The 25,341-nt window shown below is 40.1% G+C and overlaps 1 protein-coding gene across 1 annotated transcript; it reads left to right on the top strand.

Moving 5' to 3' along the window:
- The first annotated feature begins 976 nt into the window (after nt 1-976).
- On the top strand, nt 977-18,311 carry LOC133635513 (CCN family member 2-like). Its single transcript, XM_062028693.1, has 5 exons — nt 977-1,105; nt 5,183-5,399; nt 13,442-13,693; nt 14,040-14,296; nt 16,061-18,311. Exons 1-5 carry the CDS (start codon nt 1,052-1,054, stop codon nt 16,364-16,366), a joined length of 1,086 nt encoding a protein of 361 aa, XP_061884677.1. The 5' UTR covers nt 977-1,051; the 3' UTR covers nt 16,367-18,311.
- The last annotated feature ends 7,030 nt before the right edge of the window (nt 18,312-25,341 follow it).

Here is a 25,341-nt window from a genome sequence, read left to right as displayed (position 1 = left end):
GTTACGGTCAGAGCGAAAAAAGATACGTCCTGCACTGCACTGTAGTCCTTCACTCTCACTTTCCTCATCCACAAATCTTTCATCCTCGCTCAAATTAATGGGGTAATCTTCGCTTTCTCGGTCCGAATCTCTCTCGCTGCATTGTAAACAATGGGAAAATGTGAAGAGTCCTTCCTCTGGTGACGTCACGCTACTTCCGGTATAGGCAAGGCTTTTTTTTTTATCAGCGACCAAAAGTTGCGACCTTTATCGTCGTTGTTCTCTACTAAATCCTTTCAGCAAAAATATGGCAATATCGCGAAATGATCAAGTATGACACATAGAATGGATCTGCTATTCCCGTTTAAATAAAACAATTTCATTTCAGTAGGCCTTTAAAGGTCCCACAAGGTCCCATTCTACACACATTTGGACAAATAGCTACAGCAAGAGGCCTACGACTGACCTGACAGGACATTGGTATGGTCTTCCAGATAGAACTAAGTCTTAAAAAGTATGGCATTACTTGTTTGTGTCACGATCAGAGATGCGTGTTTTGTGTGATTTTATTTATTCAAATAGGAGTCCAGTGGCCTCCATTCAACCTTTGCGGATTATATAAAAACCCTGTCATACAAATAAAAAGGAAAAAAATAATTCAACAAAGTGTCCATTATTTATTATTTTCAGGGAGTTGGCAACCATATTAAAAACCCATCATAGCATCATAGCACATCAGCCCCCACATCTTAATAGGAGCCGAGTTCTTACTGCTTTCTGCAAATGACATTTGTGTTCATTGCCGTTTATCCGCCACACCCATGAGCCAAGGATGGAGCCGCTTGTCAGCATGTGAAACTTTTCAATCCGAATGTTTTCTCGAGTCTCAGCTGTGTGGCATGGAGTGCACTTCCTCAGGCTACACCCACGACACTGGTACTTAAGCTGGCTCTCCCCCCTTCCATCCTTTTCATCAGCCTGCTACAAGCAACTCAACAAAACACGACGCCTTTCCACAGGAAACCAGTAGGTTGTTGGACACAACAGAGTGGACACCCACTTGTGAAGAACCATGTCCGTGGAGACTTTAGCCACATTCTGCCTTCTTCTACTCATAATCTCATCGGTAAGTCGTTTTTATAATCAACATTGCAGGCATAGTTTGTAAGGTCAAAGCTACTTATAATATGTCATTCGGTGTAAACATCCTAAATGAAAGACCTTAAACTTGTAATCTATTCATCTACATACAGTAGGTAGCTGGAATCCCAACATTTCCTCAATATTATCTGTATATCTAAAATAGACAGAGTCAAAACATGGGTAGCATGAACTGCCACCAACCTTTATGCTTTATGCTGTTTATGTCTCCCTCTAGCGGCCATATTTGCAAGTGTTGAACCCCAACAGTACACTTTAATGTTTGGATGACAGGTGTTTTGAAAGTCTGTTTTAAAAACTTTTTGGGAATACATTTTTTTTCTGTAGCTGAGGCATCGTATTAGGCAATATTGGGTACAATTTCAGTAATATAATATTAATAGAAATATTACTTATATAAAATATAAAAATGTTCCAGGTGTAAAACTGTCTGTTGATGTCAAACTAATGCTTTGTCAGCTTTGTTGAGGTAAATACTGAATGTATATATACTTTTCAACATTGAAAGCTACCATATTTGGTGATTTTGGTATCGTAAAATTGATTTAAACATTTTTTTTAAATTTGATTTATACAACACTATAATTGAAGACACATTTAAAAGTGCCACACATAGTGGATGGTGTCTAAAGGAAAATAAAACCATTGTACTGCACAAGTGCCGGATTATTACAGGTTTGTTTGTATATTACCCAATGTTGATGCCAAATTGGTACCTTTTCCACATAACATAGGAAAACATTCAAATGCCTTTTGTTTTTTTTAGATTTGTTTACATGCAAATTGAACAGAATCGTAGTTTATATACTTCAATCATATAAATAGAAGTATAACTGACTGATTATTTCACCAATATGAAATAAAATCAACAAGAAATTGTCATTAATTATCATAGCAAAACATACAGAGCTCGGAAAATGTGCAAAATAATTGCATAACCCTGTATGACTCAAATAGAAAAACGAATGTAAAACATTTCTCTTTTCACCACTCAGATGTTGTTAAAGGAGGTCTCGGATGCAGAAAATCTTTGTAAGGTTGTACATAAATGTGGTAATATTGCAATGTTGGTCCTGCGTGTGGCACGGTGGAGATGTGGTGTCAAGATGAGGTGGACTGAAATGTGGCTCAAAAATGGTTACCGTATTTTCCCGACCATAGGGCGCACCGGATAATAAGGCGCACTGCAGATGAATGGTCTATTTTTGATCTTTTTTCATATATAGGGGGCACCGGATTATAGGGCGTATTGAAGAAGTCATCCATCCATCCATTTTCTACCGCTTATTCCCTTTGGGGTCGCGGGGGGGCGCTGGAGCCTATCTCAGCTACAATCGGGCGGAAGGCAGGGTACACCCTGGACAAGTCGCCACCTCATCGCAGTTGAAGAAGTCATATTATTATTATTTTTTTCTAAATGTAAAACACTTCCTTGTGGTCTACCTAACATGTAATGGTGGTTCTTTGGTCAAAAATGTTGCATAGGTTATGTTTTACAGATCATCTTCAAGCCGCTTTCTGACAGTCGCTTCCGGATGCGCCCTTTTGTGGCCGGTCTTATTTACGTGGCTCACCCTCGGCAGCGTCTTCTTCCCGTCATCTTTGTTGTAGCGGTGTAGCGTGCAAGGACGGGACATTCAGACTTTACTTAAATCAATAACAGAGCAGCATCTCCTCATCCGGAAACAACAACACTGGAAATGTGTCCTGTGAAAAACCGTCCGACCGAAACTCTCTAATAACCAAAGTTCCTTGGGTGAATAATGTAAACTCACTACACCGGTATGTTTTAGCGCTTTCATGGCGAGTTTACTGACGGATATAACTAAGAACTTTACAGTACTTTATATTAGAAATGGCAACAGCGGAGGATGAATGTCCCATAACAAGAAGATAGAGAAAAAGAAGAAGCTTATCGACTACGGCGTCGTCACGGACTACAAAGGCGGACGCGCGCAATTTTTCAGGATTTATGCAGATCCCAAATACAGATCAGCAGGTACCAGAAGGTAAGAAAAGTTGCTTTTGCATAATATTGCGAAACAAAACACCAGGTAATATGCCTTGCCTTATACACACACCATAATTATACTCGTATGTTGAAGCACATCAAGCGGTGCGGCTTCATAGCTTACCAAAGTCGTACTAAAATATTTTGATAGATTTTTGAGCGCCGTGTGTAATGTTCTATATTTTCAATGGAACGTATAAAATGTTGGTGTTGTTTACTTGAGTCATATTGCCATCATAGTGCTGTCTACACTTATCTCTTATGTTTGACTGCCATCTACTGGTCACACTTATCATTACACCATCTACCCAGTAAAATAGTTTCAAGGTCGGTAAGCAAAACCAGAATTATTTCGTACATTAGGCGCACCGGGTTATAAGGCGCACTGTCAAGTTTTGAGGGAAAAAAGGGATTTTAAGTGTGCCTTATAGTCCGGAAAATACGGTAATCCAAAAGACCTGTATAACTCAGGATCCCGGAAAAGTAGAACTGCTCGAAGCACATGGGGGACAAAACACAAGACAACTAGAAGCAGATCATGACACCATTGTACATGGACCCACAGTCAGAACAAATATATTGATCAGCCAAGTTAGTTTGACCTTTCCTGTTAAAACACTGTAACAGTAATCATAAATAATAATAATCTACCAAAGTCATATTTTTAATGACTAATCTAAGACGGAATTAAATCTCCAGGAGAGACACAGGATACGCCGGGAAAAACCTACATAGGGGGTAGAAGACGACAATGACTACTGTTCAAAAACAAGTGTGTAGTGGGCATGTAGCCTTGTAGTTTCAGGCCGAGCACCCACGTGGGATTGATGGCAAATTCTTTCTCACCACCAGGCAAAAACCGCACATGCTCAGAAAAGTAGCGTCAGATTTACCGCCCGTCCGAGCACCCACTGGCAGAAATGTAGATCGGCGCCTATGTGTATGTATGTATGTATATAAACCGACCGCATCCAAGTCAAAACGTTTGGATACCCCCGCCCTGGATTATAAATCAGGCAGGTGAAAAAAAACACCTTACCTAATTTCCTCATGCACCCGTCACATGACTATTTCCAGCCTGCACACAAGTCACTGGTCTGGACACAGGTGGCAACTAATATTCGTGTCAAAGATAGCTGAATGTGCGTCGAAGCTCAGAGGTTTTGCCACTCAAGCCGCGATTATCCTCAACCCTGACTGGCAGGTTCCTAAAGCACTTCCTAATACACTGTCAAACATCTCGCAGCCTGTTTAGAAGCAAACAAAACAAAGACGCACACATTTGGAAATGTTATACACTACCGTTCAAAAGTTTGGGGTCACCCAAACAATTTTGTGGAATAGCCTTCATTTCTAAGAACAAGAATAGACTGTCGAGTTTCAGATGAAAGTTCTCTTTTTCTGGCTATTTTGAGCGTTTAATTGACCCCACAAATGTGATGCTCCAGAAACTCAATCTGCTCAAAGGAAGGTCAGTTCTGTAGCTTCTGTAACGAGCTAAACTGTTTTCAGATGTCTGAACATGATTGCACAAGGGTTTTCTAATCATCAATTAGCCTTTTGAGCCAATGAGCAAACACATTGTACCATTAGAACACTGGAGTGATAGTTGCTGGAAATGGGCCTCTATACACCTATGTAGATATTGCACCAAAAACCAGACATTTGCAGCTAGAATAGTCATTTACCACATTAGCAATGTATAGAGTGTATTTCTTTAAAGTTAAGACTAGTTTAAAGTTATCTTCATTGAAAAGTACAGTGCTTTTCCTTCAAAAATAGGGACATTTCAATGTGACCCCAAACTTTTGAACGGTAGTGTATATCCTTTGATTCGCTGGGGAGTTTTTGTCTGTCCGTCTGTTGAGTGACCCGATTTACCATAAATTCAGGATTTTTCTTTTTTAAAGCATTCTTTAACATTGATTGAAAGGGCCAGGAGGATGTCTGCTCTCTCCAAGTGCTTTTCCGGTTCATACTTTTTTTCCCCTTTTATACAGCTAAATCTGACATTAGTTGTGTTTGTTGCAGACAGTGGCCCAGGATTGCCCCCAACCTTGTGCCTGCCCTGCAGACCACCCTCCCTGCCCAGTAGGAACCAGCTTGGTGCTGGATGGATGTGGTTGCTGTAAAGTGTGTGCCAGGCAGTTTGGCGAGCCCTGCACCTCGTTGGAGCCCTGTGACCACCACAAGGAGCTCTACTGTGACTACGCACTGCTGAGTGACACTGACACTGGCATCTGCATGGGTAACACACTCTATATATTCATCTACAGCTGCAATCAGAAGTTACCAAATGCTCGGGATCAATTCTAGGACCAGAGCTTTAGGGGTTCTCAGCACACAATAATTTACTACACATACAAAATTGAATTTGTCCCGATAATTGCCTCCAACACAGGTCAGGGCCGATGCTCGTAGATATTGAAGCAGTTTAATATTCATGATACCAAAACTCTTCATGTCTATGGGGAACGCCGAAGACTCGCAAGTCATTGCTTCATGAATTGTGACATGGTAGAGAAAAAGTAGAATCACGGAGTACTTACAAGCAGACACAGTGTGTAGACAGAAAAGGGAGAGCGAACGCATTTTGGCTTAAAAACTAACGATAAAGGTGAAGTTATAACTCTGAAACGCCCTCAGGAAGAGGTGCTTTAAGACATGGCTAGCTAGCTAGCGGCTAAAGTCCAGCCCCAGTCGGCAGTGTTTTAGCTTCTTCTAAATCACTAATCCTCGCCTCCATAGCGACAAATAAAGTACGTTTCTTACAAGTGTCATCCCTGCAGGACGAGGAATAGCTAAACATGTTTCACTACACACTGTAGCTCGCCGGCGTCAAAATGTAAACAAACGCCATGGGTGGATCTACACCTAACATCCACTGTAATGATATCAAGTACAGGCACATATCTAGTCGATACTACTATGATTACGTCGATATTTTTTTGGCGTCACAACATCTTCTATCGTTTAAAAAAAATTTATATTATGTTTATAAACTCAGGAAATATGTCCCTGGACACATGAGGACTTTGAATATGACCAATGTATGATCCTGTAACGACTTGGTATCAAATTGATACCCAAATTTGTGTTATCATCCCAAACTAATGTCAAGTATCAAACAACAGAATAATAAGTGATTATTACATTTTAACAGAAGTGTAGATAGAACATGTTGAAAGAGAAAGTATGCAGATATTAAGGGTAAATAAACAAGTAGATTAATAATACATTTTATACCACTTGTCCATAATAATTTTGACTAAATAATACAATATGTTACTGCATATTTCAGGTTCAAACACTGATGACAACTATTAAACAAGACAAGAAGCAAGGAATTAAACAGAGACAGAATTAAATTTGGCTCACTTGAGGAGAAACGCGTACACCTGTACCCTTGGACAGTGTCACCAGGCTCTGACGAAAGATTGTACGCCTCCTCTTTTATTTGGACTTTCCCTGATTACATGGCAACAGCTGTTTCTAAAGGGACGGGGGTCGTAAACAGCCATCGCCTTTGATTACAAAACAGTTCAAAGAAACGGTCGTAAAACAGTTCAAAGAAAAGGTCACCTGGAGGGGAGTCTGGTCCTGTTTCCTTTCCGCTTTGTATTTCTCGGGTCAAGACAAAATCTTTCTGTGGATTACAACACATCAAAGAAACAGAACACCTTCATGTTGCTTCCCATCCTACACAGTGGAGTTTTACAAGCCTTTTTCTTGGTAGGATCAAAGAAAAGCTTTTGTCTTCTCGCCGGGAGCTCATGGCAACACAAAGTTTTGTGATAACTTAGATACAATTATTCTGACAGCATACGTCAGCAGCTAAATTAGGAGCCTTTGTTTGTGTACTTACTAATAAAAGAGAAGTTGTCTTGTATGTTCACTATTTTATTTAAGGACAAACTTGCAATAAGAAACATATGTTTAATGTTCCGTACGATTTGTTGTTAAAATAAAAACAATAATGCAATTTTTTGTGGTCCCCTTTATTTAGAGAAGTACATGACAAGTACCGAAAAACATCAAAATTATTTTGGTACCGGTACCAAAATTGGTGTCGGGGCAACACTATTGCAGAGTAGATTATAAAGTCTGTGTTCACGGCGTGAACACCACACCATCTCCATTACTTTTGTTAAGGGGAGGGATTGTAAGCATGCGCAACTGACCTCTTTCCTCCTTCCACTCCCCCACTGCTCGTGTAATGGCCAGTGAGGCAAAAACCATACACACAACCCTCCTCCCAGTGTTCACCATATTCTCTCATTGGTGGTTGGGGAGTCACAGACCTCTGTTTTCACTCTGTTGAGGATTTTGCTTGAAGAGACACTCCCACTCTTGTTCAGGCAGGGACTACGAATTTCGTGTAGCTTGAGTCCCTCAGTCTGCTCTTTAACCCTGCAGAGTCTAACGTGTTGCTGTTTATAAGGCTGTTAAGAACGGCGGTTCCTCCATCAGCCAGAGAGATGGAACGGTTTCGTTGACCCTCAAGAAGCTCAGTAGCTCGTAGGCCTTCAATACCAAGGAGTTAAATGGTGTTTGTCCTGATAGATCTAGTTTATGGGGTGTTGTCAAAAAGAGCTGCCGATTGTAGCCCAGTCTGCCAGGTCTTTTTTGCAAAGTCCTGGCATTGCCGTGCAGTGTCATGCCAGCTTTACAAAGACGAAAGAAAGCCATCTTTGCTTGGATGTCCACCAGCCCCTGTCCTCCCTCTTTGACCGGTAAGTGCAGGACAGCGGAGCGGATCCAGTGCTGTCCTGACCAAAATAAGTCCAAGATGGTTTTCTGAATAGTCATGACCAGGGCTACAGGTGGAGTTAGGACAGTGAGTTTCTGCCAGAGAGTCGAGACGACCAAGTTATTGATAACCAAAACTCTACCCCTATAAGACAGGTGAGGTCAGCCACCATTTCCAGTTCTTTTCACTGAAACATGCATCTCCCGTACACTAAAGTAATGTCCGATCATTACCTTATAAAATTTTATAAAATTCGAAGTTCTGACTCATTGTCAACAAACTATTAATAATAATAATAACTACTATAGCAGCCGCAACATTAATGCTGCCACAACGACGACTCTTGCTGACCTACTGCCTTCGGTAATGGCACCATTCCCAAATTATGTCGGCTCTATTGATAACCTCACTAACAACTTTAACGACGGCCTGCGCGACACCATTGATAGTGTAGCACCACTAAAGCGAAAAAGGGCCCCTAAAAGGCGTACCCCATGGTTTACAGAAGAAACTAAAGTCCATAAATTATCATGTAGAAAGCTGGAACGCAAATGGCGTGCGACTAAACTTGAGGTTTTCCATCAAGCTTGGAGTGATAGTTTAATAACTTATAAACGCATGCTTACCTCAGCTAAAGCTAAATATTACTCAAATGTCATCCACCTCAACAAAAATGATCCTAAATTTTTGTTTAGTACAGTAGCATCGCTAACCCAACAAGGGACTCCTCCCAGTAGCTCCACCCACTCAGCAGATGACTTTATGAATTTCTTTAATAAGAAAATTGAAGTCATTAGAAAAGAGATTAAAGACAATGCATCTCAGCTACAACTGGGTTCTATTAACACAGAAACGACTGTATATACGACGGACACTGCCCTCCAAAATAGTTTCTCTCTCTTTGATGAAATATCATTGGAGAAATTGTTAAAATGTGTAAATGGGACAAAACAAACAACATGTTTACTTGACCCAATTCCTGGGAAACTTATTAAGGAACTTTTTGTATTATTAGGTCCATCAGTCTTAAATATTATAAACTTATCACTTTCCTCTGGCACTGTTCCCCTAGCATTCAAAAAAGCGGTTATTCATCCTCTACTCAAAAGACCTAACCTCGATCCTGATCTCTTGGCAAACTACCGGCCGGTGTCCCACCTTCCGTTTATCTCGAAAATCCTCGAAAAAATTGTTGCACAGCAGCTAAATGAACACTTAGCGTCTAACAATCTCTGTGAACCTTTTCAATCCGGTTTCAGGGCAAATCACTCTACGGAGACAGCCCTCGCAAAAATGACTAATGATCTATTGCTAACGATGGATTCTGATGCGTCATCTATGTTGCTGCTTCTTGATCTTAGCGCCGCTTTCGATACTGTTGATCATAATATTTTATTAGAGTGTAACAAAACGCGTATTGGGATGTCAGACTTAGCCTTGTCTTGGTTTAACTCTTATCTCACTGACAGGATGCAGTGTGTCTCCCATAACAATGTGACCTCGGACTATGTTAAGGTAACGTGCAGAGTTCCCCAGGGTTCGGTTCTTGGCCCTGCACTCTTTAGTATTTACATGCTGCCGCTAGGTGACATCATACGCAAATACGGTGTTAGCTTTCACTGTTATGCTGATGACACTCAACTCTACATGCCTCTAAAGCTGACCAACACGCCGGATTGTAGTCAGCTGGAGGCGTGTCTTAATGAAATTAAACAATGGATGTCCGCTAACTTTTTGCAACTCAACGCTAAGAAAACGGAAATGCTGATTATCGGTCCTGCTCAACACCAACATCTATTTAATAATACCACCTTAACATTTGACAACCAAACAATTACACAAGGCGACTCGGTAAAGAATCTGGGTATTATCTTCGACCCAACTCTCTCGTTTGAGTCACACATTAAGAGTGTTACTAAAACGGCCTTCTTTCATCTCCGTAATATCGCTAAAATCCGTTCCATTTTGTCCACAAGCGACGATGAGATCATTATCCATGCGTTCGTTACATCTCGTCTCGATTACTGTAACGTATTATTTTCGGGCCTCCCTATGTCTAGCATTAAAAGATTACAGTTGGTACAAAATGCGGCTGCTAGACTTTTGACAAAAACAAGAAAGTTTGATCATATTACGCCTATACTGGCTCACTTGCACTGGCTTTCTGTGCACTTAAGATGCGACTTTAAGGTTTTATTACTTACGTATAAAATACTACACGGTCAAGCTCCTGCCTATCTTGCCGATTGTATTGTACCATATGTCCCGACAAGAAATCTGCGTTCAAAGAACTCCGGCTTATTAGTGATTCCCAGAGCCCAAAAAAAGTCTGCGGGCAACAGAGCGTTTTCTATTCGGGTTCCAATACTATGGAATGCCCTCCCGGTAAAAGTTAGAGATGCTACCTCAGTAGAAGCATTTAAGTCCCATCTTAAAACTCATTTGTATACTCTAGCCTTTAAATAGACTCCCTTTTTAGACCAGTTGATCTGCCGTTTCTTTTCTTTTCTTTTCTTCTCTCCTCTGCTCCCCTCTCCCTTATGGAGGGGGAGTTGCACAGGTCCGGTGGCCACGGATGAAGTGCTGGTTGTCCAGAGTCGGGACCCGGGGTGGACCGCTAGCCTGTGCATCGGTTGGGGACATCTCTACGCTGCTGACCCGTCTCCGCTCGGGATGGTTTCTGCTGGCCCCACTATGGACTGGACTTTCGCTGATGTGTTGGATCCGCTGTGGACTGGACTTTCACAATATTATGTCAGACCCACTCGACATCCATTGCTTTTGGTCTCCCCTAGAGGGGGGGGGGGGGGGGGGGGGGGTAACCCACATATGCGGTCCTCTCCAAGGTTTCTCATAGTCATTCACATTGACGTCCCACTGGGGTGAGTTTTCCTTGCCCGTATGTGGGCTCTGTACCGAGGATGTCGTTGTGGCTTGTACAGCCCTTTGAGACACTTGTGATTTAGGGCTATATAAATAAACATTGATTGATTGATTGAAAAGAACCCTTCCCCGAAACAATGCCTGAAAATTTAAGCCCTTCTTTTTCCCCATTCAAGACCCCTGGGAGAGTGGGCACAGACTTATTTGCCTACTCACCAACCAACAGTGCCTTGTTCTTTGCCAAGTTTACTTTGGCAGATGTAGACTTTTCAAGGAGCAGACATCTTGTTGTCATCCTGTAGTATCAGAATCAGAATCAGAATCAGAATAGTTTTTATTCCTATTGTTTGAGAACGGGTTCACAAACTAGGAATTTTTCTTGGTGCAATGGTGCAACATAAAACACATATAACACAGATTTGGTAATATAGGAATGTCATCTGCTTATGCAGTGATCTTAGGTGGATGGTGGGGATTCAGGGTTGTTCCTGGTACGACTGGACTTGCCAGTCTTTTTCTGTGTGTGCAAAAAAATAGGTTCAATAGCCAGGCTGTATAGCTGACATGAGATCAGACAGCCCTGTCTGCTGCCAGGCTGCACAGCTATTGGCCTACCTAGTCCTTGTACAATTTTTAACAGGCACTGTGCTCCCTTGTTTTTTTGGTGGTGTACATTTGTTCATAGTTTGTTGTAATGTGGTGGTGGTACAGACCATTAAATGTATTTTCCTTCCTCTTCGGGAAGATTGTCAAGGGAGAAGTGATTGGACCTGTTTTGGGAGTTCTGCCAAATGTTTTCTGTTTAGGGCTCTGTTTCAGCAGCAAATACTGATCTCTTGAGCCTACCTGAAAACAGTATCTGCGGTCTTTATTATTGACGCGATCTTGAGTGCACATAAGTTTGTCGGCCTTTAGCATTGCCTTTTGCACAGTTCTCTTGTTGAGTGAAGGGATTTTCGCCATCTTTTCAATTGATTGTTTCATGGCGCTGTGATCCAAGAGTTGCACAGATATTTAAGGTATGGACATACTGAACCCTGCTGAAATGTCTTGAGGATGGTTTCTTTTGTGTGCCATTTAGTTCCTGCAAGACTCTGCATGATCTTTAGTCACCCTCTGACTTTTCCTTCTGCCTTTTTGTGATGTATTACTTCCAGGTCATTATTTTGTCAAAACTAACACCCAGATACATTTGCTGAACTTCAATCTAAGTTAGTGTTTCCATACTGCAACAGGCCACCAATTCATCTGCTTAAAGCGCAACATGGACTCCTCTGGCAGGCTCTGCTACAATATCATATAAACAAAAAAGACGAGAAAACGTAGATCCTGGAAAGTATCCCCTATAAGTTGTGAGAGATGGGTTGTTTGGTTTCTGCACTTCTGTACTGTGAGAAGTCAGCTTACTCAGGGGTAATGATGATGATGTCTGTATCAAAATCATGCTAGAGGAGCAGGTTGATAATGCATTCAATGGTGCTAGAAGGAAACCGGGTAAAACTGGTAGGGTGGTAGTTTGGGGCCCTTTTCATGTTTTTGCCACATTTTAAGATCGGAATCATAGTGGCTTCTCTCCAACACTGAGATACCTCCCCTAATTTCCAGTAAACAAAGTGTTGAAGCATCTGTTTGGGAACAATGTGCGGACCTGATCATTTCTTCTTTTTTAGGTTTTTTATATCATTATTACATTTGTCATTTGTTATGTCATACAAAATTACGCATTAGAAATATTCTCAGGGAATTCAAACAAATTTATGCTCATAGACTTCGTCAGAGTCACCCACTTAATCTCGTTCACAAAAAAGATTCTAATTCGGTGTTGTGCATGCATTTTTTATTCAAGTGAAACGACAACAGCCCGAGGTGTATTGTACGTGAGTTCCTGTTATTGTGGCATTGCAAGGTAACCTACAAATCTCTAGGTACACTATGATGAAATCGTACAAGGCAAAGGCAAGAAACAAAAAAGACTTCAATAGCAGCTTGACATGGTGATCTAGTCAATGATAGTTGGATTGCACATTTTTAAATGCAAGATTGCGTGCAGAAGTGCAAATGTTATACTTTGTGCTATACCCTGTCTCAAAGGGATGTACAAACCACAATGACATCCTCTGATCTGATCCCACATCAGGGAAAGAAAGAACTCAATCCAATGGGAACAATGTGAAACCTTAAAAGGCACAGCAGATGTGGGGACCCCCCTCCAGGTGACCGGTGCATTGGATGCCGAGGGTATACAGTTAATAATGTGAGAGTCCAGACCATGGTGAGGCCAGCAGGGGATTCTCTTGCACGTAGACAAGTCAGCAGCGCAGAGACATCACCAACTGATGCACAGAGGATTGGTCCATCACGGGTCCAGACTTGGAACAGCTAGCACTTCCTCTGTGGAAACTGATCCATGGCCACCTAAAAACTTCTCCATGTAGGAGAGGAGGGGCAGAGCAGAAAAGAGAGAGGGCAGATCAAGTAATCTAACAAATGGGTCTATATAAAGGGTAGGGTATATAAATGAGTTTTAAGACGGTACTTAAATGATATGTGCATCCTTTAGTAGACGCTTTACTGGTTGAGATCTACAATGGCCACTGCCTTCATTAAGAGTATTGCGAATGATCAATTATCAATGGTTTCTATCTGTTTGCCCACAGCTCAAGATGGTCAACCATGTGATCTGGGTGGCGTCATCTACCACAGTGGAGAGTCCTTCCAACCCAGCTGTAAACACCAATGCGTATGCATGAACGGCGAGATTGGTTGCGTGGCCACATGTCCCAGTAAGGTCCGGGTGCCCTCCCCTGATTGTCCATACCCTCGCTCCATCCAAATTCCAGGAAAGTGCTGTGAAGAGTGGGTGTGTGACCATACGCCACAAGACTACCACTACCAGTCAGTGATGGGCGGTCAGTTCTATCTGTGTCATGTTTATAACATCATACACAAAAGCAGCATGTATTACAACTCAATCACTCATTTGATTTCAAAATGTGGATTATTATCCAGACTATATTAGGATTAGAATGATTAAAATGTATATCCATATTTGTTTAACACAAATTTGTTTTCTGAATAATTTATGTTTAATCATTAATGCACAACACATACTATATGAGAACAAGATGCATTTGTAAATGTTATCTCTTCTATAGTACAGATTGCATTAGCCAAATACAGTGTGACCTTGTGCATTTGATTATATATTTGATAAAAAAAGATTTTCTAAAAATAAAACATCCTGTGTCATTGCAGAGCCTTCTCAGGTCCATCCTCTACCCTCCTTACAGCCCATTTCAGGCATCACTGAAGTGTCCCTTCCTGCGCTAGAAACGGAGAGTCCCAGAGATAACTGTATAGTCCAAACAACGGAGTGGAGTGAGTGCTCTGCCACATGTGGCATGGGGGTGTCATCCCGCATCACCAACGATAACCATCGCTGTCAGCTGGAAAGACAGACCAGAATATGTATAATCAGAACCTGCAACAGCCAGCAGGAGAAAGAAATTAAGGTTTGCCATTTTTTTGTTTTCTTTTTACAAAGTTTCTGTGATCAAATCTTGACTTTAACCTTTTAGAGTGGAAGGTGCATTGTACCTTCTCAGGTTTTCTCAAGCACTTTGGTGGAATAGGCTTCAGCTCATCTTTGACCATAAACAAGATAACAATAAATTAATGTATGTTTGTGTTAGGGTTGTACGGTATACCGGTATTAGTATAGTACCGCGATACTAACGAATAATTTCGGTACTATACAGCCTCTGAAACGTACCGGTCCCGCACGACGACAACAACAACAGATCAGCATCCGCAAATACGATATGTACAAATAAGAAGCAATTAGTGAAGTAAATATTATAACACAGAAATGACAATGAACGTTATTGCACTACAAATTGAGCAATACAAATACTAATACAAATAGCACTACTACTGAATAATAACAATAATTACCTCTAATATCAACAAAACAATTATTTCAAATGCAACAATACATACATGTAATGATAACTTAAATTACAGAAGAAAGCAGATAAATGGACGGGAAGTAAGAGAAGCCAACTATATTAACCTTGTAGATTGTTATAGTTACAATAGGTTAAGCTTTGTCAGTGTGCCGTGTTTTACCCAGTTTCCCCTAGGGGAACAACGTTAATATGTTTGATGAAACGTGATTGAATGCATGAGTGTATGTAAAGGGGAACTGCACTTTTTTTTGGAATTTTGCCCTACGTTTTACAATCATTATGAAAGACATGATGACGAATGTACATTTTTTATGCATTCTAACTTGTAAAAAAAAAAGTCAGCTTACAAAGGAGCCATTGGGAGGTGCTCTATTCCGCCCATAAAACTCAATAAATAACCATCCAAAAACTGCCATCAAAACTCCATTTACATTTTGTGACTTGAACTTTAGTGATATTGTTATTATAAGCGCTGACGCAGACAACCTATTTATATGTGGTTGTACAGTGAATGGACGTGTGTATCTATGTACCATGAGTGTGTATGTATGTACTTATTTCATTAGTTACATTAACACCGTACAGTCGAATCAGAATCAAGGAAATGAGAATTCAGAATTGTATTAGATGTTTTATTGTTGCTATGTCCTACTGTAATAATGTTTAACTCGATATTTCTATGTAAAATAAAAAGAACTTACATAAATACATTAAATGAAACATTAGTTGTTAGAATAACTGTTATTTGGATTAAGGCAAAATTGTTTTATAAATATGTATACGCCTCCGTGGTTTGGATTATATTTTTGGGAGTGATGCAGATCCCAAACACTCAAAAACAGGTGCCAACAGGCATTAACTTTTCTTCGGGGTTTTGCATAATATGACCCCTTTTGAGAGGAGAACTGCACTTTTTTGGAATGTTGCCTATCATTCCCAATCCTTATGTAAGACAAAAACTAATGTGATCAAAAGTCTGCTTCCAATGGAGCCTATGGGAGTCGCTCTATTCTGCCTATAAAAGCTCTTAAAGCACGTAAACACCTTCAATAAGGTTTAAAATGTAATATTTACGTATTTGTCTCATTTTAAGCATACATGGCACATTCATTTAAAAAATGCATCAAGACGTTCGCTTTTAAACATCACTGTTTACTACTCACTGCAGACTTTATGAGAGCCAACAAACATGATAAAACATCACTTACTGTCCAATGTCTGCTGTCACTAGGATGCCGACTGATACAATCTTGATTTCCCATTGGGTTTGATTATTGTTTAATGAGATGATAATTGTCTCTTCCACAGAGGGGTAAAAAATGTGTGCGCACACCGAAGACACAAACAGGGATGCGGTTCGAACTGTCAGGATGCTACACCACCAGAACATACAAACCAAAGTTCTGCGGTGTTTGTACGGACAACCGATGCTGCTCACCACACATCACCATCACTGCCGAGGTGAAGTTCCGATGCCCGGAGGGAGACGTCTTTAAGAAAAAAATGATGTTTATAAAGACTTGCTCCTGCCACTATGACTGCCCACGACCCAACGACATCTTTCTTGCGTCCAACACGCGGAGGATGATCGGAGACTACGACCACAGTATGTGATACTGGTCCTGAAAAGCTTTTGCACTCATGTTTCTTTTTGCCTCAACCTGACTCAACTAAAATGTAATCTTAAAGTAGCATAAATCATAATAATTCCTTTGAGATGATACTCTAAAAAGTACAGTATTCAACAGAGGACAATACAGCTGGAAGACCTTTTTATGACACAGATTGTAGTGTGGAAGGCAGAAGCTAAATAGATGAGTATTTAGCACACATCGCCTTAATAAGTGAATCTGACAAGGGTTAGCACTGACTTCTAAGCCCCTCGGAATCTTAATTCTGCTCAGTGGCCTTGTGGTTACATTGTCCGCCCTGAGATCGGTAGGTCGGGAGTTCAAAGCCCAACCGAGTCATACCAAAGACTATAAAAATGGGACCCGTTACCTCCCTGCTTGGCACTCAGCATCAAGGATTGGAATTGGGGGTTAAATCCCGAGCGCGGCCACCACTTCTGCTCACTGCTCCCCTCACCTCCCAGGGGGTGGGACCAGGGGATGGGTCAAATGCAGAGAGTAGTTTCACCACACGTAGTGTGTGTGTGACTATCGGTGGTACTTTTACTTAACTTTATACATGTAGTGGTACCTCGGTTTACGAGTTAAGGTCAAATCAACATTTGCCATTTAAATGAATTAAAACACCACTCTTTTAAAATGTAACATGCTTTTAAATATGAAAAACGGACTTATAGATAACAAATCATATCACAAACAATACAATAGACTGTCCTACAAACAATTACAGTAGTTTTATTAAGTAATGTAATAATAATGTACAGCATTTGCCCTGGAGAGTTGAGTTCTATTATCTTCTGCAAGCTAGTCCATCAAAGGCACCAACAGCTTCTTAATATTCTCATGTTTAAATGTCGTTTAGAAATGATTGTACCGCCCTTGACTCACATTATTGAAACCTTTTATCGACTTCCTCTGCACAATTTTCAGAAGGGTGCTTCACCAAGTCGGCCACAGGCAAACCTCGAACAATGTTTTCGTGATGTTTTGTCAGAAGAATCAGGATTCTGACTTATTACGATTCGGAACCTATTCAAAGTGATAGAAGGTTGTTTTTTTTAGGGCATCTTTGGGCTTTATCGCTGCGCTTACACTGTACATGTACTGGTACCTCGGCTTATGAGTTAAGGTCAAATCAACATTTACCATTTTAATAAATTAAAACACCACTCTTTTAAAATGTCACATGCTTTTAAATATAAGAAAAACAGACTTCTAGATAACAAATTATATCACAAACAATACAATAGACCAGGCCTGGGCAATTATTTTGACTCAGGGGCCAAATTTAGAGAAAGAAATGTGTCTGGGGGCCGGTATATCTATTTTTAGGAAAACTAATACAAAACCTCACACTGAAGCCTGATTGAATGCTAAAAATTTTATGACAGACCACCTTAAAAACTGAATGGAATTTTTATTTTTTCTATGAACGATAAAACCCTGAATATTGAGAACATATGAACGTCACACCCCCTCTCAATCGACATATTTTACAATCAAGCCAAATGCAACAAAAATGCAACAAACACAGCGAAATATGAACGTGAAGGGTAAAAAAACAAAAAACATCTACAATCTGATATATGTGTGATATATCACTAAGCTTTACAATTTTCTTGTAAGAATCTCCTTCCACGTCTGTCCCTGACACCCACATTTCAGGCTGGCCGCTCTGGAAACACTCTGTGGAAACGCTCCCCACCCACACCACCAGCCACACCCTAAGATTTTTTTGTTAAAATAAAGCCAATAATGCAATTTTTTCTGGTCCCCTTTTTTTTTAGAAAAGTATCGAAAAGTACCGAAAAGAATCAAAATAATATTGGTATCAGGACAACACTAGTCACTAAAATATCATGCAAAAGCGCGGATTCCAACCATTGAAATATGTTGTATAGTTCGAGACTTATGGTAATTTGAAAACATCACTGCACATCATAATGGCAGCTACACTTTCCATCTTAAAGATCTAAAAAAAATATTTGGGAATGTCCGGCAGGCCAGATTGAAAAGCTTAACGGGCCGCATGTGGCCCCCTGGCCTTAATTTGCCCAGGTCTGCAATAGACTGTCTTTAAAGTAGTTTTATTAAGTAATGTAATAATAATGTACAGTTGAGTTCTATTATCTTCTGCCAGCTACTAGTCTGTCATGATGTTTTTTCAGAAGAATCGGGATTCTTACTTATTTCTATTCGGAACCTACTCACAATTATAAAAATGTTTTTTTATGGTATCTTTGGGCTTTATCACTGTGCTTATATGTCAGCATTCAAAAAGAGCTTTTTCATAAGGTTTTATTGTCATTCATACACCAAGTAATATATTGCGAGAATCGCAGTATAACCGCAATCACTTCCTCTCAGTCTATTACACTTACTTTCTTCTGACAAATGGTGCAAGTCAGACATCAGAAGTTTTAGGTGGCTCTACTATGCGGTTCACTTTGGCATTCGCTACACCAACTAGCAATAGGGAGTTTTTTAACCCAAATTTAGCAAAACTACAGCATAACAATTACCTGCTTGTATCCCGAAAAGCTCATAAGCTGAGGCACCACTGTATTATTAATTATTACTTTTTTCTGGATTTCGGTCCTATGAATCTACCCCAATTCACACGAGTAAAAATGTTATACCAGAGTGCATAATTGTATCTTAAGACGTCTATTGGTCTGTAACAGAGGTGGTACCCAATTGAAGGTTCCTTGACACTTGACTTTTACATCTTCAGAACATATATGCACTCTTTGGCTATTAAACAGATACAAAAACATACTTTGGAGACCAACAATTATGCCCTATAAGCTCCTGTATGGCTCAATTTCTGACTCTATATTCCGGCCAATGCAGGGTTTATTTTCAGTCAAATAGATCATTAGTTAGAATGCCAATTTTTGCCAGAGGAAATCAAACACATAATACTTTTAATAATAGTTGCACATTTGTTTGGAAAATAAAATTAAGAATTAAGGACATATACTACACATTTGCAGTGTGACTGCCGTCTTTTCCACTTTTGAAATGTCTACTAATATTTTGAAAACATGGCCAAAATCTGGCTACATACAGACAAGTTGGTACGAGTTATTTTTAAGTGCCTAACTAATGAAAATAAACTAATGTAATTGACCAAATAGCCACAATGTTTGACGATGCTGACAGACTTGGGATAAGTCAATGGCGGGATAATGCCTGATGTGTTGGTTAGTACGTAATAAAAAAGTATATATATATATATATATTTTTTTTTAGACATTGTTGGGGTTGTACAACATTCATCTATTTATTTTTGATTCTGACTGTAACTTGTAACCAGACTAAGAAATGTAGACTATTTAGTTGATTGTCAATTTGTCAATTTGACTATTTGACGATTAAATAATGTAAAAGAAAAAGAAAAAAAGACATATCTTGCAGGGGGTAAATGTACCATGCATGAATATTTTGATTTCGTATTGTACTTTTTTTTTACTTTGTATGCTTTGTTTTTTTCACTGTAACTACCTGACTAAAATATTGAGTTCTTGTCTATTGCACTCTTGCCTATTTTCCAATAAAGAAAGTATATTTTTTATAGATTTTTGTTTTTGACTATTTTTTTTCCTTTTGCAATGTCACTTCCTGTTTAGACCGACTGAGAAGAGCTCTGTGCCTATTTTGAAGACTTAAACTACACTGAACAAAAATATAAACGCAACACCTTTGTTTTTGCTCCCATTTTTCAGGAGTTTAACTCAAAGATCTAAAACTCGCACTATATACACAAAAGACCTATTGTTCGCAAATCTGTCTAAAACTGTGTTAGTGAGCATTTCTTCTTTGCCAAGATAATCCCTCCCACCTCACAGGTGTGGCATAACAAGATGCTGATTAAACAGCATGATTATTGCGCAGGTGTGCCATGGGCTGCCCACTATAAAAGGCCACTCTGAAACGTGCAGTTTTATTACACAGCACAATGCCACACTAACGCAAGTTTTGAGGGAGCGTGCAGTCGGCATGCTGACTGCAGGATTGTCCACCTTTTTATCACTTCTGGATTTAGAAATTGGAAAAAAGCTATGGAAAAATGTAAAGCACACAGGCATCGTGCTGTCTCTGTGACTGCACAAGAAAGTCACCCTATAAATGCACACTTGTACTGTACTTTGGCAAATCAACCAGCAGACAGCAGGGGCTGTCTGGGGGAAATTGTACATTGAACCTGCTCCAACGCCCCTCTGGCTGGAAAAAGTTATGGGAGGATCTTGATGACACTTTCAGGAAATGTCAGAAATGGGATAAGATTTTGGGGGTGACCCAGATCACTGTCTGGATTCACAAGCTCTTTGAAGTGTTTTTTTTTTAGGGAGATAGCATCTTGCAGAGATCTGCACCCTTCAAATGCTTTGTTATTGTATTCCATGTGAGTTTATAATAGTTGTGTCCGTATTTACGTCAAAAATACCCTACTGTAATGTACTTTTACTATAATAAACATTACATGAATATTTTTAGCAATAGTTGCCCTTTTTTGCTTTCTTTTGAGCACGTGCCCGATAAACATATAGACTTAGTTATTGTACAGCCTTTTTGTTTAGTCTTGTGTACCCTTTAATCGTGACTGTAATAATTGCCACTGTTTGCACACTGGGATGCCGGCAATAAAGACAATGGTATCTCTCGGTGCATCCATGGGGAGGAGCTGGTGCATACTGCATAGAGACTGCTGTGAATGTGAGATAGGGTGGATGTTGCTGCTGGATGTGAGCTTTGCTGCAGTGCTGCCTGCCCCTGCCTGCTCACACCAGACTAACCCACTCACCGCCAGCTCATCCACAATGCATGCTATTCACTTCCAGTTTGGCATCTCGATACATTCGAGTTCATGTGCATCCACATGAATACCGCATGGCGAAAACGATGTCTCGGTATTATAGTGAGGACTTGGTGAGACATATTTAGAGCACCATTTATGTGTATGTTTATTTGACGTGTTTCCGGTGTGACTGCCAGCTTGACCCGTCAGCGTCTCAGCTGGAGGCGGCCACTCCCCACGAGTGTTTCCCCGGTGAGGTGACCACTGGAGAAGTGTGGATTGTTTTTATGCAAGCAAAAATCTAACCTACTTTGCGGATGGAAAAGAGAAATACCACCATCAGAGAGGAGAAGCAATATCACAGGTACTTAAACTACCCAGTGATGAGCATGTTGGTCATTTTAATTAGCTGTCGTCCAACTGCTGCAGGAGTTTGTTTTGACAGCTAATTTAGATTATGTGGATTGTAATGAGATTGTGCTGAAATTCACCTTTACGTGGTCTTTTTTTTAGTACAGGATGTTAATGTGTAGCCTTGTAACGGCTACACAAATGGTCCAAAACAAAACACACACAAATACCATAAAACATAAAAGGGAAAATGCTGCATTGCAGAATAAAAAAAAAAAAAAGCAAAATAATCCCTCATATATCTTTAAAAGAGGGACAACCCTCGGGTCTGACGCATCTGGTAACTTTGCTAACTTCCTGGTAGCCTGGATAACTTTCATTAAATTCAGTGAAGTTGCAACATTTCTCTCATGCTGTTGTGTTATTTTATGGCATTTGCAGCATTTTTCTTTCCTGTTTGTTTTCAACCTCGTAGCAGATACAGTACGTGATTGGAGCATTTTTAATATGCCGCATTTTCATCTTTACATATGTTTATGCTGATTATGTTTTTGGGTTTTTGATCAGGGGTCTACAACTTTTTTTCTTGTGAGAGCTACTTTTACAAAATGAATATGGCCAGGAGCCTCTTATTCTGGTGACATTTATCGTCATGGTTGGTCCCAAACGGACTAAAATAGCTTGTTTTGTCATAAAATGAACATAACTAATTATTTTACATTTTTAAAAAAAATTAAAATCTCCATCTTGTATTTGAGTATACATTTCTTTCTGGTACATCTCACATTAATAACTAAAAAATGAATGCTGTGAAATAATTACATTACATGTTTACTGACACTCTTATTGATATGCGTACCTTAGACATCACGCCGCAACATGTTAAAATATCTCAACTACAGTAGGGAAGGGAGTCATATGGCCCCATCCCTGGGTCGATCTCACGTGAGATGAAGAGTGGGGGTTAATCATTTTGCAATGTGGTCTGCTAAAAATGATGGAAAGCACCACTCTTCATAGCAAGTGACGCTGTGGTTAAAATTGGAATTGCCACACACATTTTAAAATGTTCAACAATCTATTGCCATCTGGCAGCTAAAGTGGATAGTGCGGATTCCAATTTGTCACATTTCATGTGTCAGGTAAATCACGACCAATCGGGCTACATGAATCCCCTTCCTACTGTATTTATTGCTTAAATGGCATATGTCTTACACTCACTTAAATTGGTGTTTGTTTTTTTGATCGCCTGAAGCAGTGATTCTCAAACTGTGGTACTAGTGGTACACAAGCTTCATCTAGTGGTTCATTAAAATAATCACTTCATTAAATATTCAAACACAGTGTTACTGTTCAAACTGTGTGTAATGTTACAGTGGCCAAAACATATTAAATACACGTGTTAAATAAAACCTCTGCTCGTTTTTAATGACTACTTAGGCCTCCTATGCTGATGTATTTTAAAGGCCTACTGAAACCCACTACTACCGACCACGCAGTCTGATAGTTTATATATCAATGATGAAATCTTAACATTGCAACACATGCCAATACGGCCGGGTTAACTTATAAAGTGCAATTTTAAATTTCCCGTGAAACTTCCGGTTGAAAACGTCTATGTATGATGACGTATGCGCGTGGCGTCAATCGTTGAAATGGAAGTATTCGGACCCCATTGAATCCAATACAAAAAGCTCTGTTTTCATCTCAAAATTCCACAGTATCCTGGATATCTGTGTTGGTGAATCTTTTGCAATTTGTTTAATGAACAATGAAGACTGCAAAGAAGAAAGTTGTAGGTGGGATCGGTGTATTAGCGGCGGACTACAGCAACACAACCAGGAGGACTTTGAGATGGATAGCAGACGCGCTAGCCGCCGACCTCACCTTGACTTCCTCCATCTCCGGGCCGCCGACCACATCTATGATCGGGTGAAGTCCTTTGTCGCTCCGTCGATCGCTGGAACGCAGGTGAGCACGGGTGTTGATGAGCAGATGAGGGCTGGCGTAGGTGGATAGCTACTGTTTTTAGCATAGCTCTGACGAGGTCCCGTTGCTAAATTAGCTTCAATGGCATCATTAGCAACAGCATTGTTAAGCTTCGCCAGCCTGGAAAGCATTAACCGTGTATTTACATGTCCATGGTTTAATAGTATTGTTGATTTTCTGTCTATCCTTCCAGACAGGGGTTTATTTATTTTGTTTCTATCTGCATTTAAGCCCGATGCTATCACGTTAGCTCCGTAGCTAAAGAGCTTCGCCGATGTATTGTCGTGGAGATAAAAGTCACTGTGAATGTCCATTTCGCGTTCTCGACTCTCATATTCAAGAGGATATAGTATCCGAGGTGGTTTAAAATACAAATCCGTGATCCACAATAGAAAAAGGAGAAAGTGTGGAATCCAATAAACCCTTGTACCTAAGTTACGGTCAGAGCGAAAAAAAGATACGTCCTGCACTGCACTCTAGTCCTTCATTCTCACGTTCCTCATCCACGAATCTTTCATCCTCGCTCAAATTAATGGGGTAATTGTCGCTTTCTCGGTCCGAATCGCTCTCGCTGCTGGTGTAAACAATGGGGAAATGTGAGGAGCCTTTCAACCTGTGACGTCACGCTACTTCCGGTACAGGCAAGGCTTTTTTTTATCAGCAACCAAAAATTGCGAACTTTATCGTCGATGTTCTCTACTAAATCCTTTCAGCAAAAATATGGCAATATCGCGAAATGATCAAGTATGACACATAGAATGGACCTGCTATCCCCGTTTAAATAAGAAACTTTCATTTCAGTAGGCCTTTAAAACAATGATCACACATTTATAAAATCAAAAGCTGATGCCATGTTATTTTTTTATTTTTTTTTAAAGCCTAAAACTACAGCAACTTTTTGAAAAAGTGTCGCCAACACGGGCATTAAAGACGGCAACCAGCCCAAAAAGCCTACCTAGCTAGTGAAGATTGTCCATTTTCTACTTATATATCACCATTATGATCTTAGAACACCCTGGACTGGTTGCCAGTCAATCACAGGGCACTTATTTGACAAGCAACTATTAACTTCTAGATAAGATTCCTCCCACATTCCGTAGGTGTGAAATAAGTGCCTTGGGAAATATGTGTTTAGTATCATAATTTTAGGATATAATATTAAACACTTACAATATTTACCCTACACTATAGTATTAAACACTTATTTCCAAAGACAACTTGGAACAAAATCCAGGGCTGGTTCCAGTTATTGCTGTGGGTCAATGATTAGGACAATGTAATAATTAATACAATTATTTTGCGGTGGTCGTTTCCCCAAGATGCAGAAGGACGTCCGGAAGCAGTGTGCAGGTAAGAAGGATGATTTATTCAAATAACAAGGCAATAGATACAAAAAAAGGAAAACGTGCGGATGGTACTTCTACGGCAAAGCTTAGCAACAGACTAGCCAACAACGGAGTAAGAAACTAGTAATTCTAAAATCTCAAGAAAATAAATACCCAACGTAAATGTCACGTGTTGCGAACGAGACTGCCAGGCAGAGTGTGGCGTGAGGCAGGAATAAATAGCTCTCTGATTAGTGACCAGGAGCATGTGAGCGTCCCGACCACTAATCAGAGGCAGGTGACCAATATCAGCCCCTATGGCAACTAAGAACACAAACAAGGGTGCTGAAACAGAATTAACCAACAACTAAGGAAGTATAAAACTAAATGTCAGGTTCAAACACTGATGGCATCTATTAAACAGACAAAGAAGCAAGGAATTAAACAGAGACAGAATTAAATATGGCTCAATTGTACTTTTGTACAGTCTCC

This window comes from Entelurus aequoreus, linkage group LG20 (assembly GCF_033978785.1).
Source record: "Entelurus aequoreus isolate RoL-2023_Sb linkage group LG20, RoL_Eaeq_v1.1, whole genome shotgun sequence".
NCBI classification, from domain to species: Eukaryota; Metazoa; Chordata; class Actinopteri; order Syngnathiformes; family Syngnathidae; genus Entelurus; species Entelurus aequoreus.
This window is presented reverse-complemented; position numbering and strand designations above follow the sequence as displayed.

Bases quoted from the DNA above. Each gene is read 5' to 3' on its own strand.
- LOC133635513 (XM_062028693.1), top strand. From the start codon at position 1,052: ATGTCCGTGGAGACTTTAGCCACATTCTGCCTTCTTCTACTCATAATC. The intron at 1,106-5,182 runs GTAAGTCGTTTT...TGTTTGTTGCAG, and splicing joins TTCTACTCATAATCTCATCG to ACAGTGGCCCAGGATTGCCC. The intron at 5,400-13,441 runs GTAACACACTCT...GTTTGCCCACAG, and splicing joins TGACACTGGCATCTGCATGG to CTCAAGATGGTCAACCATGT.